This window comes from Megalobrama amblycephala, linkage group LG3 (assembly GCF_018812025.1).
Source record: "Megalobrama amblycephala isolate DHTTF-2021 linkage group LG3, ASM1881202v1, whole genome shotgun sequence".
Classification (NCBI taxonomy): domain Eukaryota; kingdom Metazoa; phylum Chordata; class Actinopteri; order Cypriniformes; family Xenocyprididae; genus Megalobrama; species Megalobrama amblycephala.
The window spans coordinates 26,257,503-26,285,122 of record NC_063046.1 but is presented as its reverse complement, the minus strand read 5'-3'; the positions used below and the strand labels follow the sequence as shown (position 1 = coordinate 26,285,122).

General features: G+C 36.3%; 1 protein-coding gene across 4 annotated transcripts in view; it reads left to right on the top strand.

Moving 5' to 3' along the window:
* Positions 1–27,620, top strand: part of phkb (phosphorylase kinase, beta) — an 85,796-nt gene that overhangs the window by 20,619 nt on the left and 37,557 nt on the right. For all 4 annotated transcript variants that reach the window (XM_048184705.1, XM_048184704.1, XM_048184703.1 and 1 more), the window contains 10 exons: positions 2,353–2,460; positions 2,945–3,025; positions 6,953–7,068; positions 10,440–10,503; positions 15,160–15,255; positions 16,834–17,031; positions 21,177–21,234; positions 23,596–23,673; positions 24,765–24,923; positions 27,100–27,194. In XM_048184705.1, coding sequence (XP_048040662.1) covers positions 2,353–2,460; positions 2,945–3,025; positions 6,953–7,068; positions 10,440–10,503; positions 15,160–15,255; positions 16,834–17,031; positions 21,177–21,234; positions 23,596–23,673; positions 24,765–24,923; positions 27,100–27,194 — 1,053 coding nt within the window. The remainder of the gene's footprint in view (positions 1–2,352; positions 2,461–2,944; positions 3,026–6,952; positions 7,069–10,439; positions 10,504–15,159; positions 15,256–16,833; positions 17,032–21,176; positions 21,235–23,595; positions 23,674–24,764; positions 24,924–27,099; positions 27,195–27,620) is intronic.

The following is a 27,620-nucleotide window of genomic DNA, read 5'->3' as shown; positions in this document are numbered from 1 at the left end:
AACAATGCACTGATTTACACTCGGCGCCGCCCCCTTAAATCGCAAGCTCCCTGCCACACGAGCTGTCAACTATATTACAGTGCATTTACAAAGTTCACACAGCTAATATAACCCTCAAATGGATCTTTACAAGATGTTCATCATGCATGCTTCGAATTATGTGAGTAAAGTATTTATTTTGATGTTTACGTTTGATACTGTATGAGTTTGAGGCTGTATGCTCTGTGGCTAACGGCTAATGCTACACTGTTGGAGAGATTTATAAAGAATTAAGTTGTGTTTATGCATTATACAGACTGCAAGTGTTTAAAAAATGAAAATAGCTACGGCTCTTGTCTCCGTGAATACAGTAAGAAACGATGGTAACTTTAACCTCATTTAACAGTACATTAGCAACATGCTAACGAAACTTTTAGAAAGACAATTTACAAATATCAGTAAAAATATCATGCTATCATGGATTATGTCAGTTATTATTGCTCCATCTGCCATTTTTCGCTGTTGTTCTTGCTTACCTAGTCTGATGATTCGGCTGTGTGCAGCTCCAGACGTTAACTGGCTGCCCTTGTGTAATGCCTTTCATAATGTTGGGAACATCATGGGCTGGCATTATGCAAATATTGGGGCGTTCACCCCGACTGTTACGTAACAGTCGGTGTTATGTTGAGATTCGCCTGTTCTTCGGAGGTCGTTTAAACAAATGAGATTTATATAAGAAGGAGGAAACGATGGGGTTTGAGACTCACTGTATGTCTTTTCCATGTACTGAACTCTTGTTATTTAACTATGCCAAGGTAAATTAAATTTTTGAATCAAGGGCACCTTTAATATATCAATATTATGTAATATGTTTTTTTTTTACACTCATCTCTGTAGAAATAATCAATATAATAATTTATAATCTGGAAATCCACCATATTTTCTGCTTTTTATTTATTTTGCAGCCTATGCCTCATTTTTGTGCACATTAAATAATCATGCTTATATATATTTTGCGACCTCATTCTTGACATCTTGGGGAAAAAACCCCTGCGGCAGTCACGTCTGCTAGGTAGTGGATTGGTTTTCTGTGGTGAGTCAGAGCAGAAGTATATCCTCTGTATAATCTTCTTATTTATTTGAGTCTATGACTTGCATCTGTTCAGTGTACAATTTATTTATCAACTTCATCTCTTTCTGTTTGATCACCTTTAATTTCATCTGGTATGTTATGTCTTCATGTCAATAACAGTCTGGTATTTATTAAGCAAATGTTAGAGCAAATACATATCAATATCTGCAGCATGTGCCGAAGTGTCACGTTTGGCCATGCTTCTTTCACTAGAAAGATATTCAGTGAATTTAAAATGTCTTTTTCCATCATAAGAAATGAGAATATACTATTTTTAAATATATATTTTGTGTATGTATGCCAGTATGTCCTTCACTGCATGCAGTCATGAACTACACTTCGTCTTCTGCCTGATCTGTTATACTAAACACTGTTATACTGTTATACTAAATAGAAAAGCCAGAACATAAAAATGTTTCATCAGTTGGCATGTTTATCATTGCATAATAATAATAATAATAATAATAATAATAATAATAATAATAATAATTTATATTGCAATAAAAAATAAAATCACTTCTATCCAACATTGTTACTTCCTCCACTTTTTGGGATATACAGTGAACTTTATTATGCTGTCATGCATTTTCCCTACACCCATCAAAACCAATATGACTTCTTTCACAACAGTTCCTTCTGAATTTCAATACCCGACATTTATCAATTTACTAGCACGTTCCCAAATTCTTGTTACTACATCTCTCTGAAATCCGCTTGTGTGCAAACATATTGCCAGCAATACAGCGTTTTAAAATATGTTTTTGCTGTTAAAGTATCATTGATGGCAGAGAGTAAAAAAAGTTCTATAAAAAAAGCTGGAGAAATAGATGTAGAAACTCATCCTGAATGAGAAGAACTGTGCTCCGGCTGCTTCTTAGCATCTATTTCAAGCCAAGCAGACATCTGGGAGCACTACATCATTTTTGTGGAGAAATGCATTTTTTTTCTAATTTGATCCCAAACACCCACACCCTCTTAATTGTAATTTGCTGTTTAAAAATCTGATTTGGATTTACCAATATAATACAATATTACAGCACAGGGCTTTAAAATGTAATAAGTGTTCAGAGGCACAATTGTACATTGACCTCCAGAAATATCAATACACTCTTTTACTTTAGTAAGCATTTGATAAATTATGAAGCAGCCAATACCTTGGTCATATCTTGCATCTTTCATGGACTTACTCTCCCCCTTTTCCCTTCATCTTTTCTCTATCTCTCCCTCTAAAATTCTCACAGGTGGAGAAATTTAAGCAAGACCCGAGTCCATCCACATGCCTGCACTCAATATTTAATGTGCACACTGGAGATGAGGTTTATCAGTATGAAGAGTACAGCCATCTACAGGTGATTTTCATCCTGTATACACACACTATTCATATAAATTGCTATAAACTGTTGCTTGCTATGAACATGATATTTTCACTCCCAATCTAAAACATAATTATATAAGTATGATATCTAAAACTATTATTGAGAGTTTTGGAATGAGCTCTTGTGTCCTGTTCTTTCAGTATTTTATGATATCTTATGGATTATGTTGTGTCATTGTTTATCGCTGCTTGTTTACTGCTTTTATGCTGGAGTAATAACTGCTGACTGCACCAGTGGTCAACAGCCCATAAACCTAATTCAGCCTTTGTGATTAAACTATTAAAATTCAATTTTGTCAGGACAAGTAATAAAAATGTCCATTTTCAGAAGAAAAAGTTTCTCCTTGTGCTCACCATTACCCTTTAAATTCATTTAAAAAGTTATATTATTATAAAACTGCTGTAACTATATAACTATAACCATTCTTGTATATTTATTTCCTTTTCGTTTCAAACAGATTGATGCCGTGTCTCTATTTCTATTGTACCTGGTTGAAATGATTTGTTCTGGCCTTCAAATAATCTACAATACAGATGAGGTATGACTTGACTGCATGAACAACACTTAAAAAAATGACCAATACCACTTCAATTCATGTCAGTGCCATTTGATTCAGTTCCGTTTATTTGCATAGCACTCTTCACAATACATATTGTTACAAAGCAGCTTTACAAATAAACATGCCTTAATGGGATAGTTCACCCAAAAATGAAAATTCTGTCATCTTTTATTCACCCTCAAATTGTTCCAAACATATATGAATGTTTTTGTTCTGCTGTACACAAAGAAAGACATTTGTAAGAATGTTTGTAACAAAGCAGATCTCGCCCCTCATTGACTACCGTAGTAGGAAAAATCAATACTGTGGCAGTCAATGGGGGGCGAGATCTGCTTGGTTACTGACATTCTTTCAAATGTCTTCCTTTGTGTATAGCAGAACAAAGAAATTCATACAGGTTTGGAACAACTTGAGGGGGAGTAAATGATGACAGAATTTTAATTTTTGGGTGAACTATCCCTTTAAGGGCCATTCACATTTATAGCTGTTTGATTAATTTTTATAGATGAAATCCAGTTATTTCAATAGGAATCCATGTGAAATTTCGCATGAGGGCAAATGATTTCCCTGCATTGATTTCACAACATGTTCAAGTCACACGCATTTGTCGTATTGACAATAGACAATGCATTGCTACTCTATTTACAATGTACAATGGATCTTTTTGCCCATGAAATTTTGCTGAAATTTCACTAATGTGACTGAACCTTTAAACTGCAAACCGAAGATGAAACAAGGAGAAAAGCTCACCAAAATATTTAACTTTTTAAATGTTTACAATGGTATTATTATTACGATGGTACTGTCACAATACTTTCTGTCCATCTATACTGAAGATGAGAATTAAAGGATTGGGGAGTTTTTAACCTCAACGGGACTGTCAGTTTCTGCCACAATGATTGCTGTAGATTAGGCTGTGAAATATTTTACACCCGAAATCTTGTCCCAAGCCACTGGATCCTCTCTCTGCTTGCCTGAGGACTTGCTCTTAGGGCATTCTGGCCATGACTACATTGAGCAATTTAGCTGTAAGAAACATTACTGCAGAAAGAAATTAAAGTGAGTTGAAATGGTTAAGGGCAAAGAGCAAAAAATGCCAATTCCTGCATTTTACCAAGCTGAGAGATCACTAATGCAACTACTCAAGCACTCTGTTTGGAATATACTGTAGCACAAATATGAAACTTTCTTTAAAAAGGCCTCTTCAAATCCTACCAGCACTCACCCCTGACCCCTGGACTCACACACCAGAGGAGACACTGAGATGTGTTAGTGGTTGCTGTAATAGTTTTATTATTTCTCTCTTTTCTTTGGGCTGTACAGACTTCATTAATAGCAGCTTTTATTCCTGCTGTTCGCGCACAGGGGCATTTACTTAACACTCTGCTGCTGATAAACCACTGTCTGTTGAATAACTGCAACGTTTATTTATTCAGCCACATTGTCCTTATCTTCAAAAATATTGTTTCTCTTAAATGTTGTGTTTTAAAGCAATTACAGTGTATTACTATTTTTGTGTACATGACAGGCAGTATCAGCTTTCTAGCTGAGTCTTCCACCCTAACCTTAACAAATTGTCACAGTAGCTTTTATTTTACTATTTGCAAAAGAGGCCTAATTGACATCTCTAAACAGTGTCTACTCGGGTATGTAATGCAATTAAAAAAACACAGTCGTGAAATCAGCAGCCCATTACATTCCATTATTAATGAACAGCAGAACAAATCAGACAGAAAATGCCAGTGTAATATTTTTCCTACTCATCATTGGCAGTGCTTTTTTCTTATATAATATAAGCTTTACCTCATCAGTGGGCCCTAGTTGGCTTAGTAGTTAGATTTGGGTTGTTGGTTGTAGGGGAATTCATGAGCTATATAGTACCAGCCCACTGTTGCACCCTTGAACAAGGTTGTTAATTCCATGTTCCTCCGGGGGGGTTGTCCCCCTCTTGTTACATCATTGTTTACATTGTTGTATATTTAATGTTTGTTAAATTATTTATAGTGCAGTAGTTACAATGGTAAATACAGATTCTAAATACCTAATTTGTGTGATATTTTCTAGCAAAGCACATGAAAGTAAAACATAATGGCTTAATAAAATACAAATACACCAGGGGCCCTATCATACACCCGGCGCAATGCGACGCCAGGCGCGACGTAAGTTATCATTTTCACGTCCAGCGCCTACATTGTTTAGATAGCAAATGCACTTATGCCCATCTGTTCACCCATGGGCGTGCTGATCTGAAAACGAGGTGTGTTCAGGTGCATTGTTGGCGTGTTGCTATTTTGAGGCAACTGAAAACGACTGCGCCATTGACCAACAAAAACCTGGTCTAAAGTCAATGCCGCAGTATTTTTTTTTTTGTACAAACATGCAAAATATTAAAAATAAAAGCATTACAATGTAAAAGATTATTATTGTGTACATAAAGATAAAAATGCCTGCATGTAATAATGGATAGTCATTGCATGTATCAGAATTACCTATTTGCAGTAGCGCCGAATGAAATTGGCTAATTATTTGACCAATTGTGGCAATACACACATGTAATTAAACTGATTCCGCCATGTAAATAGCAATATGCCATGGTGCAAGCACACCTGGCTTTTAAAGGGAATGGGAGATGACATTCTGGTTAGTTTATTGCATGTTATGCCCAAAACACACCCATGACTCATTAACAGACTAGGTACAACCCTTTTGGACCATGCGCCTGCCGTGCCGACCATTTTATCTGTCATTAAACTAGCAAAAGTGGATTCGGACACGGCCTAAGTGCACATGCGCCATGTGCTTTTAGGCTAAATGAAGTTAATAATCAGGACTTGCTTGTTTGGGACTACAAGTTGGTTTGTAGATCTTGATAAACTTTGTTTGAATGTTTGAGCTTCTCAAATTAAAAAAAATAAATAAATTGTGTAAAAAGTAAGAAAATGTAATGAGAATATTTACTTCTCTTGCTGCTATTCTGTCATGTTTAAACATAGCTAATACTAGCTACTAAATGTCCATTTAGGAGCTGTTTGTGTGTTTTAAAGCTCATTTAAAACTTGAGCCTCTTACAAAACTCAGAAGGTATATTTGGCTTATGAGTGAATAAGAAATGTCATCATTTAAATCTATTATTAGAAAAACTGTCAGACCAAGGTCTGCTTCAGCATTCACTATGATTCACTAAAATACCTTATCCAACAAATGCAAACAACCATGACTGATCCACCTTTATTCTCAGAAAAGTTACACTCCTGCTCTCGCTCTCTGCGGCTGAGAGAAGAAGAGAGAAAATAGTGCCACCCCGGGCCAGCGGTATTCATTAAGATACCATAAAGCTCGTCGCATTAATCATTTTGGTCCAGGCCTAAAATAAAAGTGCTCAAGCCATCCCTCTCTCCTCATTTTTTCCTCTGCATTTTGTCTTTCGCCTACCTTCCTCAGTGCCCCATTTTAACGTGCTTTAGGGGCCCTCAGTTCTCTTCATGTTAAATTAAAAGCGCTGTCAGCCCGGCCTCCCCGGGTGTTTGAGCATTTCCTCATTTATGTACCATAAAATCATCATTCTTTCTCTCATCTTGTTTTTCCAATGGCCTCATTCCACAATGCAGATAGGAAGTGTTGAGGGGCTTATGACATTACCAATGCCACCCATGGAAGTGATGGATTACTTTAGCTGCTCTATACAGCGGATCATTATTCAAATTAAATTTGTGTGTAATCAGAATATTAGATGGGTAACATGAAGGAATGCTGATGTATTGACAAATAAAAACACCCATGGCCTAGAAAAGCTTTGAGAGCAGGCCTACTTTTCAAAGCAAATCTACATTTGTTGATGTTCGCTGATTTCTGGATGGCAAGCAAAGGCGATGGAGACACATTTCTCTGACATGTTTGCATTTGTAGGTATCATTCATCCAGAATCTTGTGTTCTGTGTGGAGAGAGCGTATCGTGTGCCAGACTTTGGCATGTGGGAACGGGGAAGCAAATATAACAATGGAAGCACAGAGCTGCACTCCAGGTGAGTTTTTTCACTCCCTTTCTGTTTCTTTTTAATAACGTTGTCATTAAATGAAACTGTTATAAAATAAATTGCAGGTAAGGGTGCACTATATATTGGTACAACATTAGTTATTGGACAGTATTAGTTATTTTAATTTATCACTATTGGTCAGTATTAGATATTCAACTATACACTACTTTTAGGGTCTGTAAGATTTTAGTCTCTTATGCTTAACAAGGCTGCATTTATTTGATCAAAAATACAGCATAGCATTAATGTTGTGAAATATTATTCAAATGTAACTGTTTTCTAACTTATTTTTAAATGCAATTTATTCCTGTGACCGCAAAGCGAATTTTGAGCAGCCATTACTCCAGTCCATTCTTCAGAAATCATTTGAATTTGGAGCTCAAGAAACATTTTCTTTTATTATCAATGTTGAAAACAGTAAAACAAATGCATTTATTTAAAACAGAAATCTTTTGTAACAATGTTAAAGTCTTTACTGTCACTTTTGATGAATCTACGTTAACATGAAAAACACAAATAACACTGCTACATATAATCTTTAGTAGTTTTTTTAATAAAATTAATTTTTCATTCTGCACGTTATAATGTTGTGATGCCTAAATTCACTTTTAGCATTTGAAGTGATAGATTTTATTTTTTATGTGTGCATTGTATTTTTCATTTTTGGCTTACTGGTATCAGCCAGAATTTTAATATCGGTGCATCCATATTTGTAGTGGAAAGTGAATGTCTTGGACAGTGAGGATATACTTCAGCCCAAAAATGAAAATTCTGTCATCATTTACTCACCTTCATGTCATTTCTAACCTGTATGATTTTCTTTCTTCTGTTGAACACAAAAGAAGATATTCTAAAGAAAGTTGATAACTAAACAGTTCAGTTTCCATTGACTTCCACTGTATGGACAAAAAAATACAATGGAAGTCAATGGAAACAGAAACTGTTTGGTTGTCAACCTTCTTCAGAATATCTTCTTTTAACAGAAGAAATAAATGCATACAGGTTTGAAACAACATTAGGCAAAATTATGAAATTTTCATTTTTTTTTTTTTATTTTAAATTCAGTTGCGTACTTTAATTTTGATTAGTAAGATGCAGAGCGTGTTTCTTTTTTCTAAACGTGTTTATTCACTAGTTACTCACAGCGTTCCTCATGCTCAGTATGGAATAAAACAAACTTTTGTTTACTACTCGCACTAATGAAACCCAGCACCTGGAACGATGTGAAAGTTTCAGCTCATGTTGAGGAGGTTATAGATTGGAGAATGTCTATGATGGCCCTCCAGTAAAGGTGGCACTTCATTTTGCCTCCTCTGGGTGAGTCCATGAGTGACTGAACTCTAACTGAGAGGACTCACATAGAGAAGCTCCTATCTGCCCATTGCAGAAGTGATTCTTAGTGCTCTGCAGACAGTATAGACTGTGGATTTGCCCAGACAATATGCTTTATAGAAGAGCAAGTCAATAGGCAGTGACTCCCAACACATCACTTTGCCTCTCTTTCATAACCAGGCTCAATAATGATTCTTTCCATCACTGATTCCTTATCTTGCTGTCACAGCATCCCCACCAAGGGCCAATTAGACTATTGACTTCTGCTCTTTGCACTTTTAACTGAATTTTAACTGAAAAATCTTGAAATATTTTATAATGATCCGTTTATAATTCACCAGTCTTAAAATTTATTATTTTATAGAGCTTTCTGTCAAACAGGGAAAACAAGTTGTATCTTGTTTTATTATACTTTTTGCTCGCTTATTCAGCTTTACAGTTTTATCTCAGACAACATTGACAAGTACAGTGCAATTAAACTAGAAGTACACAAAGTGTACGTTCTTTTGAACTGTCCATTCATCAAAGAATCCTGAAACAAATATTAAGCAGCACAACTGTTTTCAACAAGAAATGTTTCTTGAGCAGCAAATCAGCATATTAGAATGATTTCTTTGAACAAACCCATTAACTGCTTGCAAGACTCATTAACTGCTTTCATTCTTCATATTAGAATGAAAATTCAGCTTTGCCATCACAGGAATAAATTTCATTTTAAAAGATATTAAAATATAACATTGTTATTTAAAATTGTAATCATATTTTAGAATTTTACCATTTTTCAATGTCTTTTTGATCAAATAATTGCAGCCTTGGTGAGCGTAAGAGACTTATTTCCAAAACCTCAAAAAGTATTACCATTATGCATGATTGCCTCTGTAAAACTGAAAAAAGCTACTAAAACTGTTGTTACATTTATTGAGCATCACGTCTATACCGACTCTCCCATGCACTCTGAATATTATAAATGTAAATGTTCATTTTTGCAAGCTGAAACAACTTGCAAATATGTTTCTTGCAAGCAGTTAATGAGTTTGTTCTTCTAACAAGATTATTTTGTTGTGGATGGAGCTCAGAATGAGATGTGTGATAAATGTTTTATATCAATGCACTCTGGACCAGCACAAAGAATAGATGTTGCTTTACTGTTTTCAGAGGCAATGTTGTTGTTAGATTCTATTGAAACCATGCCAGATTTTGAGGAAAGTCACAGAACTACAGAGAGCTGTAATTCATGGCCATTCAAGAGGCATGATTAAAAGTTTCTTTTGAAATTCTCCCAGAAACTCTCAATTTAATTAAAATGAAATAAAGGGCATTTCACCCAGCCACAAAGACGAGACCAACCATCACCAATACAGAGCCAGTAATAGGAACACATTACAGCAGATGATTCCTCCTCATTTTTCATACATTGCCCAGTTTTGTAATTTTTGGCTTTACCAGCTTGAATGTAAAAGTAACAGACTATCAGGATCATTGTCAGATTTTACCAATATATCTGGGGCTGAGCCCATTTGCTTTCTGTCCAAGCCAAAAATCAATAATGCCTCAACCTTATGTAGCTTGATTGTGATCGTAGCTGACGGTTTGGTTGGGAAGGAATGCATGGTGCAGAGCTGGATTCTGCCATAGTCTTTTCAATTTAGAATTACCCCCAATGCCTTTCAGTTTGCTCATTTTCTGCATTTTCACTATTGATTTTTCCTCACAGAGCAACTGGGCACTTTTTTTTTTTTTTTATTGTTCAGCACCTAGCTCTAATCATGTACTCTAATCGTATACTTCACAAGAGTGAGTGGCTGAAGAAGCAAAAATGACAGAAATTATTAGCTTTGTTTAACCTCAAAGAAGTCTTTCGAGGATGAAAACGGCTTTGGATATCAGCACCTGGAACAGAACTATATTTAATGAGAGCTTAGTTCTCTGTTCGTAAAAAGTTCTCATAGCCAGTGCAATATTCATTTGTCTTAAAAAAAAGAGAGGTGCTCAAAGTTAATCTGTGAATCTGGTCATTTCTCTTCTAGCTCAGTGGGACTAGCCAAAGCAGCTCTGGAAGCCATCAATGGATTCAACCTGTTTGGAAATCAGGTACTGCTGATATCTTTTGGCTGCTTAATGGGATAGTTCACACAAAAATCTAAATTCTGTCATCATTTACTCCCCTTAATGTCATTTGAAACCTGTCTTTCTTCTGTGAAACACGACAATAAACTGGCTGTCAAACTACAGTACAGAAATTATACGAACGATGAATAAAGTCTACAAGATGACAGAATTGTATTTTTTTTGATGAACTGCCTCTTTAATAACGACTAATGAATGCTTTTTGAGGAACATTTTAATGTCCATAAAAGGATTTTAGTGGTTAAAAACAGCTGAAGGATACAATGTACACTGTGTGCAGAATTATTAGGCAAGCTGATTTTCTGATCATATTTTTTTTCCAAGCACATTTTACCAATTCCAATCCACATCAATCTTAATAACTACTATTAATATTGTTTTTAATCATTTATAAGTGATATATAATTGTTCATGAAGGCTGGAAATGAAAAATGCCTTATATTCAGGTGTGCAGAATTATTAGGCAGGTTTGCTTTTACAGGCAAAATGAGCCAAAAAAAGAGATTTAACTCAGACTGAAAAGTCAAAAATTATTAAATACTCACGAGAAGGACGCAATACTAATGCAATACTAGAATTTGCAAAGTGAAAGCATGACCAAGGGAAAGCAAAATGCTCATGGGGTCAGCGGGGTCATACAAAATCAGGTGGAAAAGAAAAGACACATGTTAACTGCAAAAGATTGAAGAATTAAGGTGAAGAATTAAGTGTGAAACCATCAGGAACCCTTTAGTCTCCAGCGCCACCATTTTCCAGAACTGCAACCTACCTGGAGTCTCCAGAAGTGCAAGGTGTCAGGATCTCAGAGACTTAGGTTAGCTAAAGAATCCTAAAAAATGACCCGCTCTTAATAATAATCACAAGCTGAAATGTTGTGAAATACATGAAGACTGGGTTTTTATAGGCTTTATAGACAGACAGCTTGAGAGTGACTCCTGAAGGACCAGCACCACATCCTCTTGTACCACTGTTTGAAGAATTTATCTTCCAAAATCTGGCAGTAAGGTGTGGGAGTTTACTTTTAGTCCCTCTCTTATCCTGAAATGTCCGTCTTGCAGAGATGGACTAAAAATGATCTTCCAAAACTTACTGCCAGATTCTGGAAGATAAATTCTTCAAACAGTGGTAAAAGAGGATGTGGTGCTGGTCCTTCAGGAGTCACTCTCAATCTGTCTGTCTATAAGGCCTATAAAAACCCAGTCTTCATGTATTTTATAACACTTCAGCTTGTGATTCTTATTAAGAGCGGGTCATTTTTTAGGATTCTTTAGCTAACCTAACTAAGTCTCTGAGACACCTTGCACTTCTGGAGACTCCAGGTAGGTTGCAGTTCTGGAAAATGGTGGCGCTGGAGACTAAAAGGTTCCTGATGGTTTCACACTTAACTCTTCACCTTAATTCTTAACTCTTTTGCAGTTAACATGTGTCTTTTCTTTTCCACCTGTTTTTGTATGACCCCGCTGACCCAATGAGCATTTTGCTGTCCATTGGTCATGCTTTAACTTTGCAATTTCTAGTATTGCATTAGTATTGCGTCCTTCTCGTGAGTATTTAATCATTTTTGACTTTTCAGTCTAAGTTAAATCTCTTTTTTGGCTCATTTTGCCTGTAAAAGCAAACCTGCCTAATAATTCTGCACACCTGAATATAAGGCATTTTTCATTTCCAGCCTTCATGAACAATGATATATCACTTATAAATGATTAAAAACATTATTAATAGTAGTTATTAAGATTGATGTGGATTGAAATTGGTAAAATGTGTTTGGAAAAAAAATATGATCAGAAAGTTAGCTTGCCTAATAATTCTGCACACAGTGTACTAACAGCTCTCTTCATCTTAATGATAAAAAAACGTGTCTGCTCCTGCATAGGGATCTGATTCCTTGCATAAATGTGTCCAAGGCAAAGGGAGAATCGAAACAAAGTGATCAAGATTATTGGGTTAGATTATATTTGAGCTATTTGTTTTGTCAGATTTCCAACTTTGATGGATGGCAAATACTTCTTCCTTTTATCTGATTTTGGTTCCCTTTCCTTTTTGGAGGGTCATTAGTGGGATTAATTTGTTTTGGTGTTGAGGGAAAATCAAGATGGCAGTGGGCCACATCCATTATATTTGGTAATGGACCGGAAAAGTGATAACATCCTCAAAGCGCATCCATTTTGGAAAAAGACCCCACCTCCCCACCCCCAATCACCCAAATTCATGCACAGATGAAGGGCTTTCTGATTGGATTATTAAGTAATTGGTAACCTTGGTTGTTTCTCAGTTGTTTAACAGAAGGACAGACCAGACCTGTGATGTAGAAATATTGTGTAGTTGTTTGGACACTATAGTTGCGTTTTGTCCTTTTGCCAAGTTTACCTCGTTCTCCTTAATGTGGCTCTCTGTGTTCTGTCATTAGCAGGAAACATTGTGTGGTGTATGAAATGACTTTATGGAAGTGACTGCTGTAGACAGTGGTGTTTTGAATTAATGGAGGACTCAAATGGCTGGCTTTGCCATGTGTCTCTCAGTTGGATGGAAGGCGTGCTGTGTCATCACATGGGTTATGTTATTAATGATGGTTCTCACGCTCCATTTCCTCAACTAACTCTCAGCGTGGATGGCAGAGCTAGTGCTTTCATGTGTTTCTTTGGAACAGGAGCTGTCAGAGCAGGATAAAAGCAGGTAGATCTTTGACACCATATGTTCAGCTACATATTGCTCAGTTTTCAGATTTTTAATTAAAACGCCATTTTGAAACCATTGTACAAATTATCTTGGTGAGATTTTAATGAAAATCAGTGTGGGTGAATTTAAAAAAAACAACTTGGTGTAGTTTTTAGCATGCTTAAATTTGCTACTGTATGTGATATTTAGCATACTGACAGCATTCTGTCTTTAGAATTCTAAATGTCACATAGCAAATTTCAGCATGCTAAAAACTACACCAAGTTGTTTTTTTAAATTCACCCACACTGATTTTCATTAAAAATAAAAAGTCAGTCATCAATTAATCGCCCTCATGTTTTTCCAAACCCATGCAGACTTTTGTTCATCTTTGGAACACAAATGAACATATTTTTAATATTCTCTCATCATTTTTGGCCATCCATTTGACCAAAATTTGCACACTTCAAAAAAAAAAGAATGATGAAAATTCAGGGCCCGATGGTCCGGGCCAGCGTAAACGACCCTCAGGACAGTTCACAGACATGTCACTGTCTCGATCGGGCCAGTGCAGCATCATCACAAAAGTTTATCATTTGCACATATTTTTAAGCCTTGCCACTTTAAATATTAAAAGAAGATGCAAAAGACAACTAAATTCAGTTCTGGTTCACTCTTTGAGAAGTTTTGTGAGCACACACATTCGTAGCGCTCCCAGAAAGCTGCGTCTCAGACAGCGCACGAATACTGAATTAAGTTCTGCTTGCACATGAACGGACAAATTGGCGTGATATAAAAATTTGGAATCAAGAATATTGAAATTTCACTGGTATCTAAAATTTGTCATAACCTTATTTATTAAGGTTGCATGGGTCACAAACACAATGAAAATAATACCTATTTATTTTAATTGACTGACTGTTTTGTGGTGGGGTCAGTAAACGTTTTGACGGGGCAAGTAAAAATTTGAACCACCGGCCAGTAGAAAAAGTCCTTAGAGTTGAGCCCTGAAATTGCTTTGATAGTTTTGTGCAGTGAAATGTTGTATCTATATATAGACTTATATCCACACTTAGATTTACATTGTTTTGTGCTAAATGTTCATGGTTAGCTCAAGTAGGCTCTTATCTCACTCAGTAGATGATGGCACATTATGCTGGAGTCTACATATCACTGGCACGCCTCCCATTCTAACACTCTTCACAGTCATTTACATTACAATTCCCCTCAGCATGTAAATTGTTGGTTCAGAAGCTCGTATAAGCATTTCGGTTCTTTGTGAGCTTCTCTAGATGAGCTAAATGTGCCACAAAATGGTGCTTTTCTATAATCAGTCTAGGCATGCAGAAGAAGCGAAATTAAGGTGAGAGATGAATGCAGAGAAAACAGAGAAGCAATAGTTTGTTGTTATTGGATGGCCCTTGATGAATATGACATAAAAATATGACATACAAAAAACCTAAAAAAAAAAAAATCTGCTAAAAGTGAGCATAAAGCAAATGTAATTTTTTGTTACACAAACTGTGTGTGAAACAAGGTTTCTTGATGCTTTGTAAATTTGTGAGGTGTGTGTGTGTTATTAAAAGTGTTGCACTCACTTTTTAGGCTGGTGTAGAGTATGCCTTCAAGCTGAGTTTAGATTGTGAATCTCATTTGGGGATAGTTAAGTTGGTGGTTTCAAGGTTTCTCAGGCAATGATGTGGAACTGTTGCTGTGTGACACACCTCGAGCCCAAAGTTGTTAAATGCTGCATAAGAGCAGCATGATTATGTGGTTTTGTGGAAAGGAGAGCTGGTTTGATTTTAGGATACCCTTTGCAGGACTGACCTTGACCTTTACATTTCCAATATGAAGCAAAATTATATTTGTTCCTGTAGTATTTGTAGCCCTACTATTACCTGTAACAAACACAAGATGGCTGTAACAGTGTTTGATTTATGATGTTTGTTTGCCTCTGTCCTGCAGGGATGCTCCTGGTCAGTCATTTTTGTGGATCTGGATGCTCATAATAGGAACAGACAGACTCTGTGCTCTCTGTTGCCGAGGGAGTCTCGTTCCCATGTGAGTTCTTTTGCCTACTGTGCATATACAAACTGCTGATCCAATATTGAAGGGTTCATACTTTTTCTTTCCTGAGGTCCACTTACACTGTTCTGTACTGTTAGTATAGATTTCCTGCAAGAAAAGCATTTGTAATTTAGTTTTTCATAACCATTCTCCATCTTTGTACTACTGTGCCTGTAAAACATCAGTGTAAAACCCTCTTTGCATGTGAATAGACCCTTTTCACATTTCCTTCTCAGAAGCAGAAGTTGTCATAATTGGGTAAAATGTCGGTGAATGAGAGAAAAAGAAAAACTCAACAACAGTGTTTTCACAACTTTCAAAAAGATGAAAAAAAATAGACAGAGATTGATAACGACAGTCAGAAGAGAGAAAGATGTCAACTTTACCGTCACTCCCATAGCTGCTGTATTAGAAATACCCTCTCAGCAGGGTTAATTATAGTGTTATAAATGTACATAATTTTTTAAAAATTAAAATATAAAAAAACGTTTAGAGAGGAAAAGATTTACGATGCTGATGACCGTTAAAATGTCATCACTGTCTGTGAAAAGGGTCCATTGAGTAACAGTGTTCAAAAGTCATTCCTTTGGCTAAGACCTCATTTTAGGGGTGCTTTATAGAAACTATAGAAAATCATTTAACGATTTTAGTCTTAATAAAGTTTTTTGATGTCTTTTAAAATTACATATGTTACACACTATACTGACAAAGCTAAAAATTGTTAAATTAAACATTGCTGTTTCTTTTTGCTGTCAGTAAGCCTCCAGTTAGCAAACTAACAATTTAGCATGTTAGCTTAGCACAGCACTAAATGGTTTAAAAAAGCTCTTTGCCTAGCTTGAATGTGCTACAGTATTGATCAGACATTAAGGAAGGTGGATATGATTCTGCAGATGGATAGGATGTGGGAAGTGTGGTGATCTTCTGCAGCCGGGAGGGTTGAAGGAGAGGGTGTTTTGATGGAGTGAGGTGTCCGTTAATGCATTTGATTTTCTGACATAAGAAATCAAAGTATATTTATAACTTAGTTTTGATGAATGTTTCCTTTTAAACTGAAAGTTTTTATTGTATATCACACTCTTTTATTTCAAATTGCCAATGTAATTTCTTGTGATATGACCCCTATAATAGCATCTGTAGTGAAAGCTGTATCCATCAACTCAAAGATTGTCCTTCCTGTCCTCCGTGTGTCCATTAGCATTGCATACTTCACATTCTTCTCTGTGCTAATTTAAATGCAGAACAAAGTGATCCCTGCCAAACAACAGGTAAATTTGCATAATTAAGCCAAATTAAGGCAGTGCATTATGCAGAAAAGTTGAGCGAGGTTGTTTAATTTTGTAACTTGAAGTGAATTTGCTTATGTATCACATGTATTAAAGCCTCCTCATGAGTCTGACTAATGTGTTATTAAAACTGCAGAGGCTAATGTAGAAAAATAGCCCATTCTCAGGAAGAGAGTGGTCACTTAACCCTGGGTTCCCTCGATATTTCCTGATGGAAGGCAAATTCAATAGAGGAGCAGTGAGTCTCTCAATGTCTGTTTCTAATGCAAGTGCTCTTGTCTTCTAGAACACAGATTCGGCCCTCCTGCCCTGCATCAGCTACCCAGCGTTTGCCGTGGATGATGATGCTTTATATTCCCAGACTCTGGACAAGATTGTCCGCAAGCTGAAGGGCAAGTACGGCTTCAAGCGCTTTTTACGGGACGGCTACAGAACAAGCAATGAAGACAAGAACCGCAGGCACTACAAACCTGCTGAGATGAAGGTGAGTGTGGTTAGCATATCAGCTGAAATGAAATGAAAAAGAAATGGAAGGAAAGGGAAAATGAAAAGAGACTTTTCCCCCATATTTGGCATGAGTTATGACAAGCCTCAGGTTTAGCTCTTTTATTTGAGAAACAGAGATTTTCCTATAAAGGTTAGCGACAGATCTAATAAATGGTACTCAGGCATTTTTATACGCATCTTTTAATCTGGTGCAGATTTGCTTATTTATCCATCTCTCAGGAGAATGCGAGGGCTGTGGGTAAATCCCATTTGATTAGGTTGAACTGTGAGGATATTAACTCCAGAATTAGCCTGGGAACATGCGGTGTCTGAATCTGAAAGGGGGAAATTTAACCCGCAGCAATCATCACATCAGCTGCCAGAGCTGACCTCCCACAAGTAGAGGGAAATGAGAAGTAAAAGAAGAAAAGGGCTCTTAGTCAGGCCAAATGCTCCATCAATACAGTACATTTCTCTAATTACTTCATCCACCCCAACAAGAAAGTGCCATGGTTTTCTCATTTGATGTAGGCTGTGATAATATGGCAGTGCCAAGCTATTCCTTTACACTGTCACTAATACACTATCATTCAAAAGTTTGGGGTCATTAAGTTTTTTTTTTTTTTTTAATGAAATTTATTTATTTAAAAAATTTAAATGCTGTTAATTTGAACTTTTTTCATGAAGGTTTTCAAAAAAATATTAAGCAGCGCAACAATTTTCAACATTAATAATAATAATAACAAGAAAGTTATGTAGGGAACACACCCCAGGAAGTAAAATTAGCTCAAATGAAATAATTTAAAGGGAATTATAAAGAGTTGTTTAGTTTACGACCGAGCAACTGAGTCGTCCAGCGTTCATTTGCTCGAGCCATAATAAGCTCTTGTAGTGGATATTAATATCCAACAATCGTGAAAACACTGATTAGAGCGCGTTAACTTTAAGATTGACAGTTTAAGACATTAAATTTTAGAAGCACATAATACAAGACACTTTCTTTTAAAATGAGATTAAAGGAAGTCTCTTTGTCGCTGGAGTTAAAGTTGAAGCGGCAAAAGTCGTTGGTTGAACTTTGCGGCAAAACTTTCAGAGACTTTCAGCGGAAAAGAAAATGAAGTAAAAGCAAAGTGAGTGAAAGTTGGATGGTTTGAATGAGCTGCTTGTCTGTTCTTCTTGTTACTCCATGGTTACTAGTTGTTCTGCTTACTCTGGTCTTTGCTAACCAGTTCTTTCTTCTAGTTGTCTTGTCTTTTTCACTATCTTGCGATATGATTATTTAAACTTAGGTGTTTGTCACACCTCTGAGAGGAGTTTTGGCCAATCAGATATCGTCCTGTTTCAAAAGGTCTTTTCTCTGCCCCCAATCATATATAGGTGTTACTTCCCGTCTCTGCTTTAGCAGAGAGTTTTAAACATAATTTCTATTAAATGGAATATGATACATTTTAAACAGATTTCATTTGAGCCAGGATTTAGAGAAGAGGGAAAGAATTAAATCCATTCCAAATAAGGCATACTTTCAGTCAGTCATTCAAGAGTTATCACATTTATATGATTTGTGGGTGTTCTAAAGCAAAACTGGTTACAGGTAGTATTTGTGGACACATGATGTAAAATGTATGCAGTTAAAAGATATTTGATAAGTCCATTTAAAATTGTTTGGAACAATTTTGATGCCGTTTTAGTTGTAGAACAGTCTTGGTTGTTTTTTTTCTGTGAAGTTTTAAGTCCCTTAGAGAAACCAAAAGGGCCTGCATTGTTTCTCTGTCTCGTTTGATCTGGTGATCAAAGACTCTTTATCTTCTAGGTGACCATTTGGTGTCACAAATGGCTGAGTTTGTCACTTCTGTCAGGAAGCGTGGGGGTTATAAAAGTAATTAAGCAAGGATTTTCCTGTAGATGGCTGGAGCCGGAATTTCGATTCTGAATAAGAATTATGTTTTGAAAGAATCATCTGAATGATTCATTTGTCTAGTTCGTCCACGGTTCCTACAGTTACTTGAGCATCAAATCAGCATATTAGAATGAATTCTGAAGGATCATGTGACACTGAAGGCTGTAATGATGCTGAAAATTCAGCTTTGCCATCACAGGAATAAATTACATTTTAAAATATATGAAAATAATAAGAACAGTTATGTTAAATTGCAATATTTCACAATATTACAGTTTTACTGATACATTAAATAAAGCTTGGTGAGCATAAGAGACGTCTTTAAAAAAATATTACCGGCCCCACACTTTTGAATGTTGGTGTACTTTTGAGTAGAGCAGTAGAAGTAATATGTGATAGTATCCACCTTATTTCTACGCCCCATGACGCTTTGTGCGAATTATGGGTGTAACTTCCATTAAGCTGTAAACAATCAGTGAAAAGCTCGCTCTATAAACACAATAATATGTTTTTGGGTTTTTTTTTTTAACTGGGTACAATGAGATGACATTATTCTACTGTCATGCTCAGACAAATACAAACTCTTCTGCCTGGTTGGAGTTTCCATTCCTTTTAACCCATAACTAAGTTATGATGGCAGAGGATTTCAAGCCTGAATGTCTCATGTGACTGAATGTCCTCTGGTGAATGATATAGTCTCACTAAGTAATTGTGGTAAGTGAAGCCAAAGACCCATGAGACTCCTTCTGTTTACTGTGAGTAGGCCTCAATGTCTGCTCTTTCGCACCCAGGAGACATTTATTTAATATGTCTGCCTCATAGAGCCCCTCATAGAAACCAATTATAGTCTTGAAAAATCAAGTCTTTTGAATCAAATGATTTTTTAACTCTAAATGTTAGTTAGAGAGTAGATTAATTTAGTTATTTCCTCTCAGTTTTAGAAGTTGGCTATACAAGTAACCCCATTTTTGTCCTGAAACAGCTTATGTGGGATATGCCAATGATGCGAGACCAGTCCAATTAACAGCCTTTATTTCATTACATCGTAATCTCTCGCTCTTATCTCCTAATGCCACGCCGATTGTCTTGGAGATTGCTAGCGGAGATAGAGAAGTCTTAATTACATTTGGGAAAGGTTGAGAGACATTTTGTTCCCTGCCAGCCATCAAAGTGTGCTTTACATTTTGTACCTCTTAAGCAGCTCACAAGATTTCTTTTTCTAAAGACAGATCATTTGAATTGAGGTTGTCATATAATTGGCAGTAATGAAAAGAGGATCACGGAATTGTATTACGAACGTTTCATGTCATGAATAGTGAGAATATTGTGAATGCATCAGTTTATAAGCTTCATAAGTTTTAATTGCAGCCTGGAAAATGGGTTGCTAAATGTGGTATGATTGAGTGGAATAAAACAACATCAGAATGCTCCACAGGCACAAATATGCCCACACAAAATTGTTTGTGGTAATCCCTATTTATTTGGTTAGATATTGATACGAATGTTTTTGATGGATTACTCCCTTAGTAAACTCAATCTGCCCACACATGTGCATGTGCAGCCCTAATTTCAAATTCCTGTTTAGGAGGAAAGGCTTTCTCTTTTTTACAGAGCATCTGTAGGCACTTAAATGTTGACTTATACTTCTAAATGAATGTGATAAAACAAGCTGCAGTCACATAATTTAAAATAATCATTGCTTTTTCACACTCACAAACCATCTCTACATCTGAGCTGATTTTAATTTCAAACCCAAGTGATTCATGGCTCTGCTCTTGGGAAAGAGAGACGACGCACTATGGCTTTTTAATGGAGTTTCTGCTTGACTGCTATACTTTACTTCAACATAATTGTTTTCTGTTTTCCTGAACTGTCGTAACTGGAAAATAGAGGTTGTCTGGCATTTCCTTTTAGTGATTTGAAGGCCTTCTATATTACTGTATGTATGTGCATTTTGCTGCAGGTAACATATTGCAGTCAAAGTCATTCAAATTATGGCTTATGAGGCACTCCAAATTTATTATGTTTTTTTGTTTGTTTGTTTGTTTGTTGTTGTTTTGCTCATTTAATTTTTACAACTTTATTGCATATTGCACACAGGCAGATTGAGGAATACATACTATTTACCTTGTACAGTAAACAATAACAGGTTTAAACAGTAATCATGTTCTTGAATAATTGCATGATTTAAGTAATGACTCCTCATGTATACAGTGTCTTATTCTCTGCCCTGTGATGTTTTTCAGCTCTTTGATGGGATTGAATGCGAGTTTCCCATTTTTTTCATCTATATGATGATTGACGGTAAGATTCATGGTTAATAAATTGTATAGTATAATATAATATAATATAATATAATATAATATAATATAATATAATATAATATAATATAATATAATATAATAATATTAAAATGGTATAATATAAAAAATGGGGTAATATGGTAGCTGCATTGTTAGATATTGCATATTGGTGCCTGTTTGTTTTGCTATTTAAAACTGTAAATTTCATTAAGTGATGTAACATTAATATACCAGTCAAGTACCAAAATTAGCTTTTGTACTGATAATTACCATAATAACACAGATGGTACCACAGAAAGCCACATGATGAATCACAGTTCTTAAAACATGGCCAGTACTCATGTATAAATGACATACTGGGTTATTCACTCAAAGACAAAACCTCATTAGGGTAGCATACATGACACAAAAAAATGCAATAAACATTCATTTAAGAGTCTAACACAAAATATCCCAATGTACATTACTGACTACATAAATAAGAAGAAACAAAACTATTTATATGAAATATACTGATGGGAATGTAATTTTACTGTTTTCCACCACAAATATGGTAATTAGGGATGTAACTGTATTATCAATTTCGTGGTATCGCGATAGCAAAATTTTCTTGATATTATCGTGGTCACATGACTGTATGAAACGATAGGTCTTCTGGGCAAAGTAGTGTATTTTTTTTACTTCAGTGTATTTTTTTTTTTCAGACCGGTTCCGAAAACGGTTCTGGTGTGATGGGTGGGCGAAGTGTGAAGAGGAGTCTCTATCCTTTAATAGAGACGTCTCGCCTCATTATAGCAATGAATGCACTGAAAAGCCCTTGTGCAACTCATATAGCCTACATTAAAGGGAGTTTTAGGTCATTTGATCCATCTCATACTATACCTTGCTCATACCTCTAAGCAACAGTTATGATTAGAAGATAAAGAAAAGAGGACAGGATATGACATGGTTAATTTGTTCATCATTGTAATGTTCAATAATTGTTTAACAGTCTTCATTTGGCTTTTTTTTTTTTTTTTTTTTAATTTCGCAATAAATATTGCACCTTGGACTTTATACTGAGGTATTATTATACCCTGAGATTTTGATATTGTTACATCCCTAAAGGTAATTCATGGTTTTTCCTTGCAAAAGCTACAAATTGGACAGTATTTCACATTACAATTATGTATAATTATATGTTAAACTATTACTTGTGGTTAAAGGTGCCCTAGAATTAAAAATTGAATTTATCTTGGCATAGTTAAATAACAAGAGTCCAGTACATGACATACAGTGAGTCTCAAACACCGTTGTTTCCTCCTTCTTATATAAATCTCATTTGTTTAAAAGACCTCCGAAGGACAGGCGAATCTCAACATAACACCGACTGTTACGTAACAGTCGGGATCATTAATATGTACGCCCCCAATATTTGCATATGCCAGCTCATGTTCAAGGCATTAGACAAGGGCAGCCAGTATTAACGTATGGAGCTGTGCACAGCTGAATCATCAGACTAGGTAAGCAAGCAAGAACAATAGCGAAAAATGGCAGATGGCGCGATAATAACTGACATGATCCATGATATCATGATATTTTTAGTGATATTTGTAAATGGTCTTTCTAAATGTTTCGTTAGCATGTTGCTAATGTACTGTTAAATGTGGTTAAAGTTACCATCGTTTCTTACTGTATTCACGGAGACAAGACTGTCGTTATTTTCATTTTTTAAACACATGCAGTCTGTATAATTCATAAACACACTTCATTCTTTATAAATCTCTCCAACAGTGTGTAATGTTAGCCCGTTAGCCACGGAGCACCATCAAACTCATTCAGAATCAAATGTAAACATCCAAATAAATACCGTACTTACGCGATTAGACATGCTGCATGACGAACACTTTGTAAAGATCCATTTTGAGGGTTATATTAGCTGTGTGAACTTTGTTTATGCTGTTAAAGGCAAGCGTGAAATCCGTGGGCAGAGAGCGTGAGCATTTAAAGGGGCTGCAGCCTGAATCGGCGCATAGTTAATGATGCCCCAAAATAGGCAGTTAAAAAAATGACTTAAAAAAAATCTATGGGGTATTTTGAGCTGAAACTTCACAGACACATTCAGGGGACACCTTAGACTTATATTACATCTTTTAAAAAGACGTTCTACGGCACCTTTAACCAATTAACAGGTTTTTACTGTAGCATTTTTACACTCTTTTTTTTCTCTTAAAATTTGCAAACATTTTTACAGTGTTGCATGTGAATGTGAAGCTTGCTGAAATCAGAGCCACCTGTATAAACTTCCCATCACTAAGTAGCATTACCTGGAGGATGGGGATATAGTGTTTTGTAATTTCCCTTTTGTTGACCTTTTGTTCAGGTGTGTTTAGGGAAAATCCTGCTCAAGTCAAAGAGTACCAGGAACTGCTAGAGGCTGTCATCTTCCAGTCCTTTGAGGGTAACTTCTGGACACACACACACACACCTACACACACACACACACACACACACACACACACACACACACACACACACACACACACACACACACACACACACACACACACACACACACACACACACACACACACACACACACACACACACACACACACACACACACACACACACACACACACACAAAATGCCAAAGCTTGTCACATTGTGATGGACTCTGCTTGCCTGCCACTGTCCTCCAGCCGCTGCCAATGACTGTTATTTTCCCATTACTCTTTATTAGAGTGGTCCTTTCGTATTCATCTCTCCCTCACTGTGTGATTTCCTTAGACGTGTCTCAGTCAAGTGCACAACAGTGGAGATGCTCATTATTTAAACAGACCAGGACACCGTCGATTCCCCACAGGCAGACAAAAACAGCTCTCATGCTGTCTTTAGACCACCGCTCTTCAGAAGTATAACCACAATAAGCAATTTAATAACTAGTTCAGCTCTTTTCATTTACTTACAACAGGCCTCACCAATATAGATGAGAGCTTGGCTTAGTTGACTAAATCATGCTTGACAGAGAAAAGGTGAAATTACGGCTAGGCTGGATTGTGCTGACAGCCTTTTTCATGCTTTTTTCTGCAGGGATTTATCTTTTCATAATTTTTACATATTTAAAAAGTAAATAATCATTGGCAATATCTAAATAACAGCACTGACATCTAAATATGATCCGCAGTAATGTTAGTAAAATTTCTAAGTGAAATTACACAAGCAAGTTGTACTAAAATCAAGTGTTTTATATTCAATGCAAATTGCCCAGTTAATTAGTTTATTTCTTCTCTAGTAAACAAAAATAGTTCCAAAGTTCCATGCCTGTTACTATACATTACCGTTCAAAAGTTTGGCTTTTAAAATAACTGTTTTCTATGCTAATTTATTTTAAAATATAAGAAACATTTCTTGAGAGAATGTTGAAAATAGTTCCTCTGCTTAATATTTTTGTGGAAACTGTGATTTTTTTTTTTTTTTTTTTTTAGGATTCTTTAATGAAAGTTTGAAGAATCTCTCTCTCTGAATTTTGTCTAATTTGATTCTCCGCAGGGCACGCCGTTATTCCCAAGTATTACTATGTGCCAGCAGACTTTGTAGAGGCTGAACAGAAGAAACATGGCAGCCAGAAGCGCTTCCCCAGCAACTCTGGGCGTGATGGGATGCTGTTCCTCTGGGGACAGGCCCTCTATAACATCGCTAAGCTGCTGGGTGAGTTTCAGATCCATCCAGAGCCCAGGGGTCAGGGCTGCTTCACACAACACAGGCACACACTAAAAGAGTTTACAAAAATATTATTTTATTTATTCATGCAGTGACTTTATGCCATTTGCTCATATTCCTCAAAAGGAAAGAGAGTTGAAACCACTGGGATCCGTCTGAAAGTAGTTGACAAAATGGTTTAGAAACCAAACTAAATAATGAAACCATATTAAAGGGTTAGTGCACCCAAAAATGAAAATTCTTTGGTTAAAGGTGCCCTAGAACTTTTTTTTAAAAGATGTAATATAAGTCTAAGGTGTCCCCTGAATATATCTGTGAAGTTTCAGCTCAAAATACCCCATAGATTTTTTTTTATAAATTTTTTTAGGGCATAATTAGAAATGAGCCGATTCAGGGTGTGTGGCCCTTTAATTCTCGTGCTTCACGCCCCAAGACCTCGCGCTTGCCTTGAACAACATAAAAAAAGTTCAAACAGCTAATATAACCCTCAAAATGGATCTTTACAAAGTGTTCATCATGCAGCATGTCTAATCGCGTAAGTACAGTGTTTATTTTGATGTTTACATTGATTCTGTTTGACGCTATGCTCCATGGCTAACTGCTAATGCTACACTGTTGGAGAGATTTATAAAGAATGAAGTTGTTTATGAATTATACAGACTGCAGGTATTAAAAATGAAAATAGCGACAGCTCTTGTCTCCGTGAATACAGTAAGAAACGATGGTAACTTTAACCACATTTAACAGTACATTAGCAACATGCTAACGAAACATTTAGAAAGACAATTTACAAATATCACTAAAAGTATCATGTTATCATGAATCATGTCAGTTATTATTGCTCCATCTGCCATTTTTCGCTATTGTTCTTGCTTGCTTACCTAGTCTGTTGATTCAGCTGTACACATCCATACGTTAATACTGGCTGCCCTTGTGTAATGCCTCGATCATGGGCTGGCATATGCAAATGTTGGGGGCGTACACCCCGACTGTTACGTAACAGTCGGTGTTATGCTGAGAGTCGCCTGTTCTTCAGAGGTCTTTTAAACAAATGAGATTTATATAAGGAGGAAACAATGGAGTTTGAGACTCACTGTATGTCTTTTCCATGTACTGAACTCTTGTTATTTAACTATGCTGAGGTAAATTCAATTTTTGAATCTAGGGCACCTTTAATACTCACCCTTATGTTGTTCCACACCCGTAAGGATAATGACAGGGAAGAGAAGATATTGTTGAAAAAAGTAATTATTTTTGTTTTGTTTTTGCGCACAAAAAGTATTCTCTTCGCTTCATAAAATTAAGGTTGAACCACTGCGGTCACGTCGACTGTTTTAATGATGTCTTTAGTATCTTTCTGGACCTTGAAATGGTGTTGATTATAATGCTGTCTATGGATGAGTCATATACCTCTCGGATTTCATCAAAAATATCTTAATTTGTGTTCTGAAGATGAACAAAGGTCTTGCAGGTGTGGATTGTGGAACGACATGAGGGTGAGTAATAAATGACAGAATATTCATTTTTGGTTGAACTAACCCTTTATTGGGGTCAACAAATATGTTTTATGAATCACAGTGGTTGTGTAAAAAAAATTTATTCACATTCATGTCCTTTCACTCCGGTATGATACTCTTTCTTCTGTGGAGCTTTCTTTTTTATGCTACACTTTTTCCATATAGTGAAAATGGGGATTGGTGCTTTCAAAAAAGACAAGAAAGCAACACAATAGTGTTCCATGTGTCTTGTGCACTATTTAACTCTCCTGAAGCCATTTTTGTGAGCAACTGACAGAAAATGGAAGTCATTATTCATTAATCTCCTCCACTGCAGCTCTTGACTGATTGTGCCATGTCAACTTTGATTTGCGGCAAATAACAAATTCTAAGTCTAATAACTATCCCTATTAATTATTAACATGATTTTCCTCACAAAATGTTGTATTTTCAGCCATATTTGTACCATGCTGCACACCCAGAGCGATTTATTTTGTAGGCAATGATTCACATGTATGTGCTGCAGTAAAATCAAGACCAGCAGAGATATTAGTAATCATTGCAAAGGGCTTTTTTGTCAAATCAAAGTTAAAAATGCAGAGATTTGGTCTAAAGCTCATGTGAACTGAAAAACAGTAATTGGTTCCTGTTCTGTGTTTGCCATTCAGTGGATGGTTTGATCAGCCCAAAGGACATCGACCCCATCCATCGCCATGTGCCACGACAGGATCAGAGGAACGTCAGCATGCGATACTCCAATCAGGTGAGCTGCATCCCGTTTCTTTTCAGGCATCTACGCAAACACCGAAAAGTATCCTGTAAACACACATGTGAATTGCCTGTGTATTTAATCTCTCTCAGAGCCTCATGCATAATTCCTTTCAGGCTTTAGCAGAAGCCCTCACATCTCCGTATCAATCCCCTGCAGCTGACTTGTTTTGCAGATCCATTCCTAGCAGATCTGTTAGTGCTGAGACAGATCACACTGTTTTTGATAAGAGAGACCTACGGACACCTGCTGTTTCATAGCTAGAACAGAGCTCCCTCATCTGTCCCTATAAACAGTCTGCAGTATCGCTTTTTAAAACATCATCTGCTCATTCCAGTTTTGCCCAGTGTTCATATTGTGTCGGGGGCCTGACAAAAAGTGAAATAGGAGTTAGAAAATGCACATGAAAATTAAAATCAT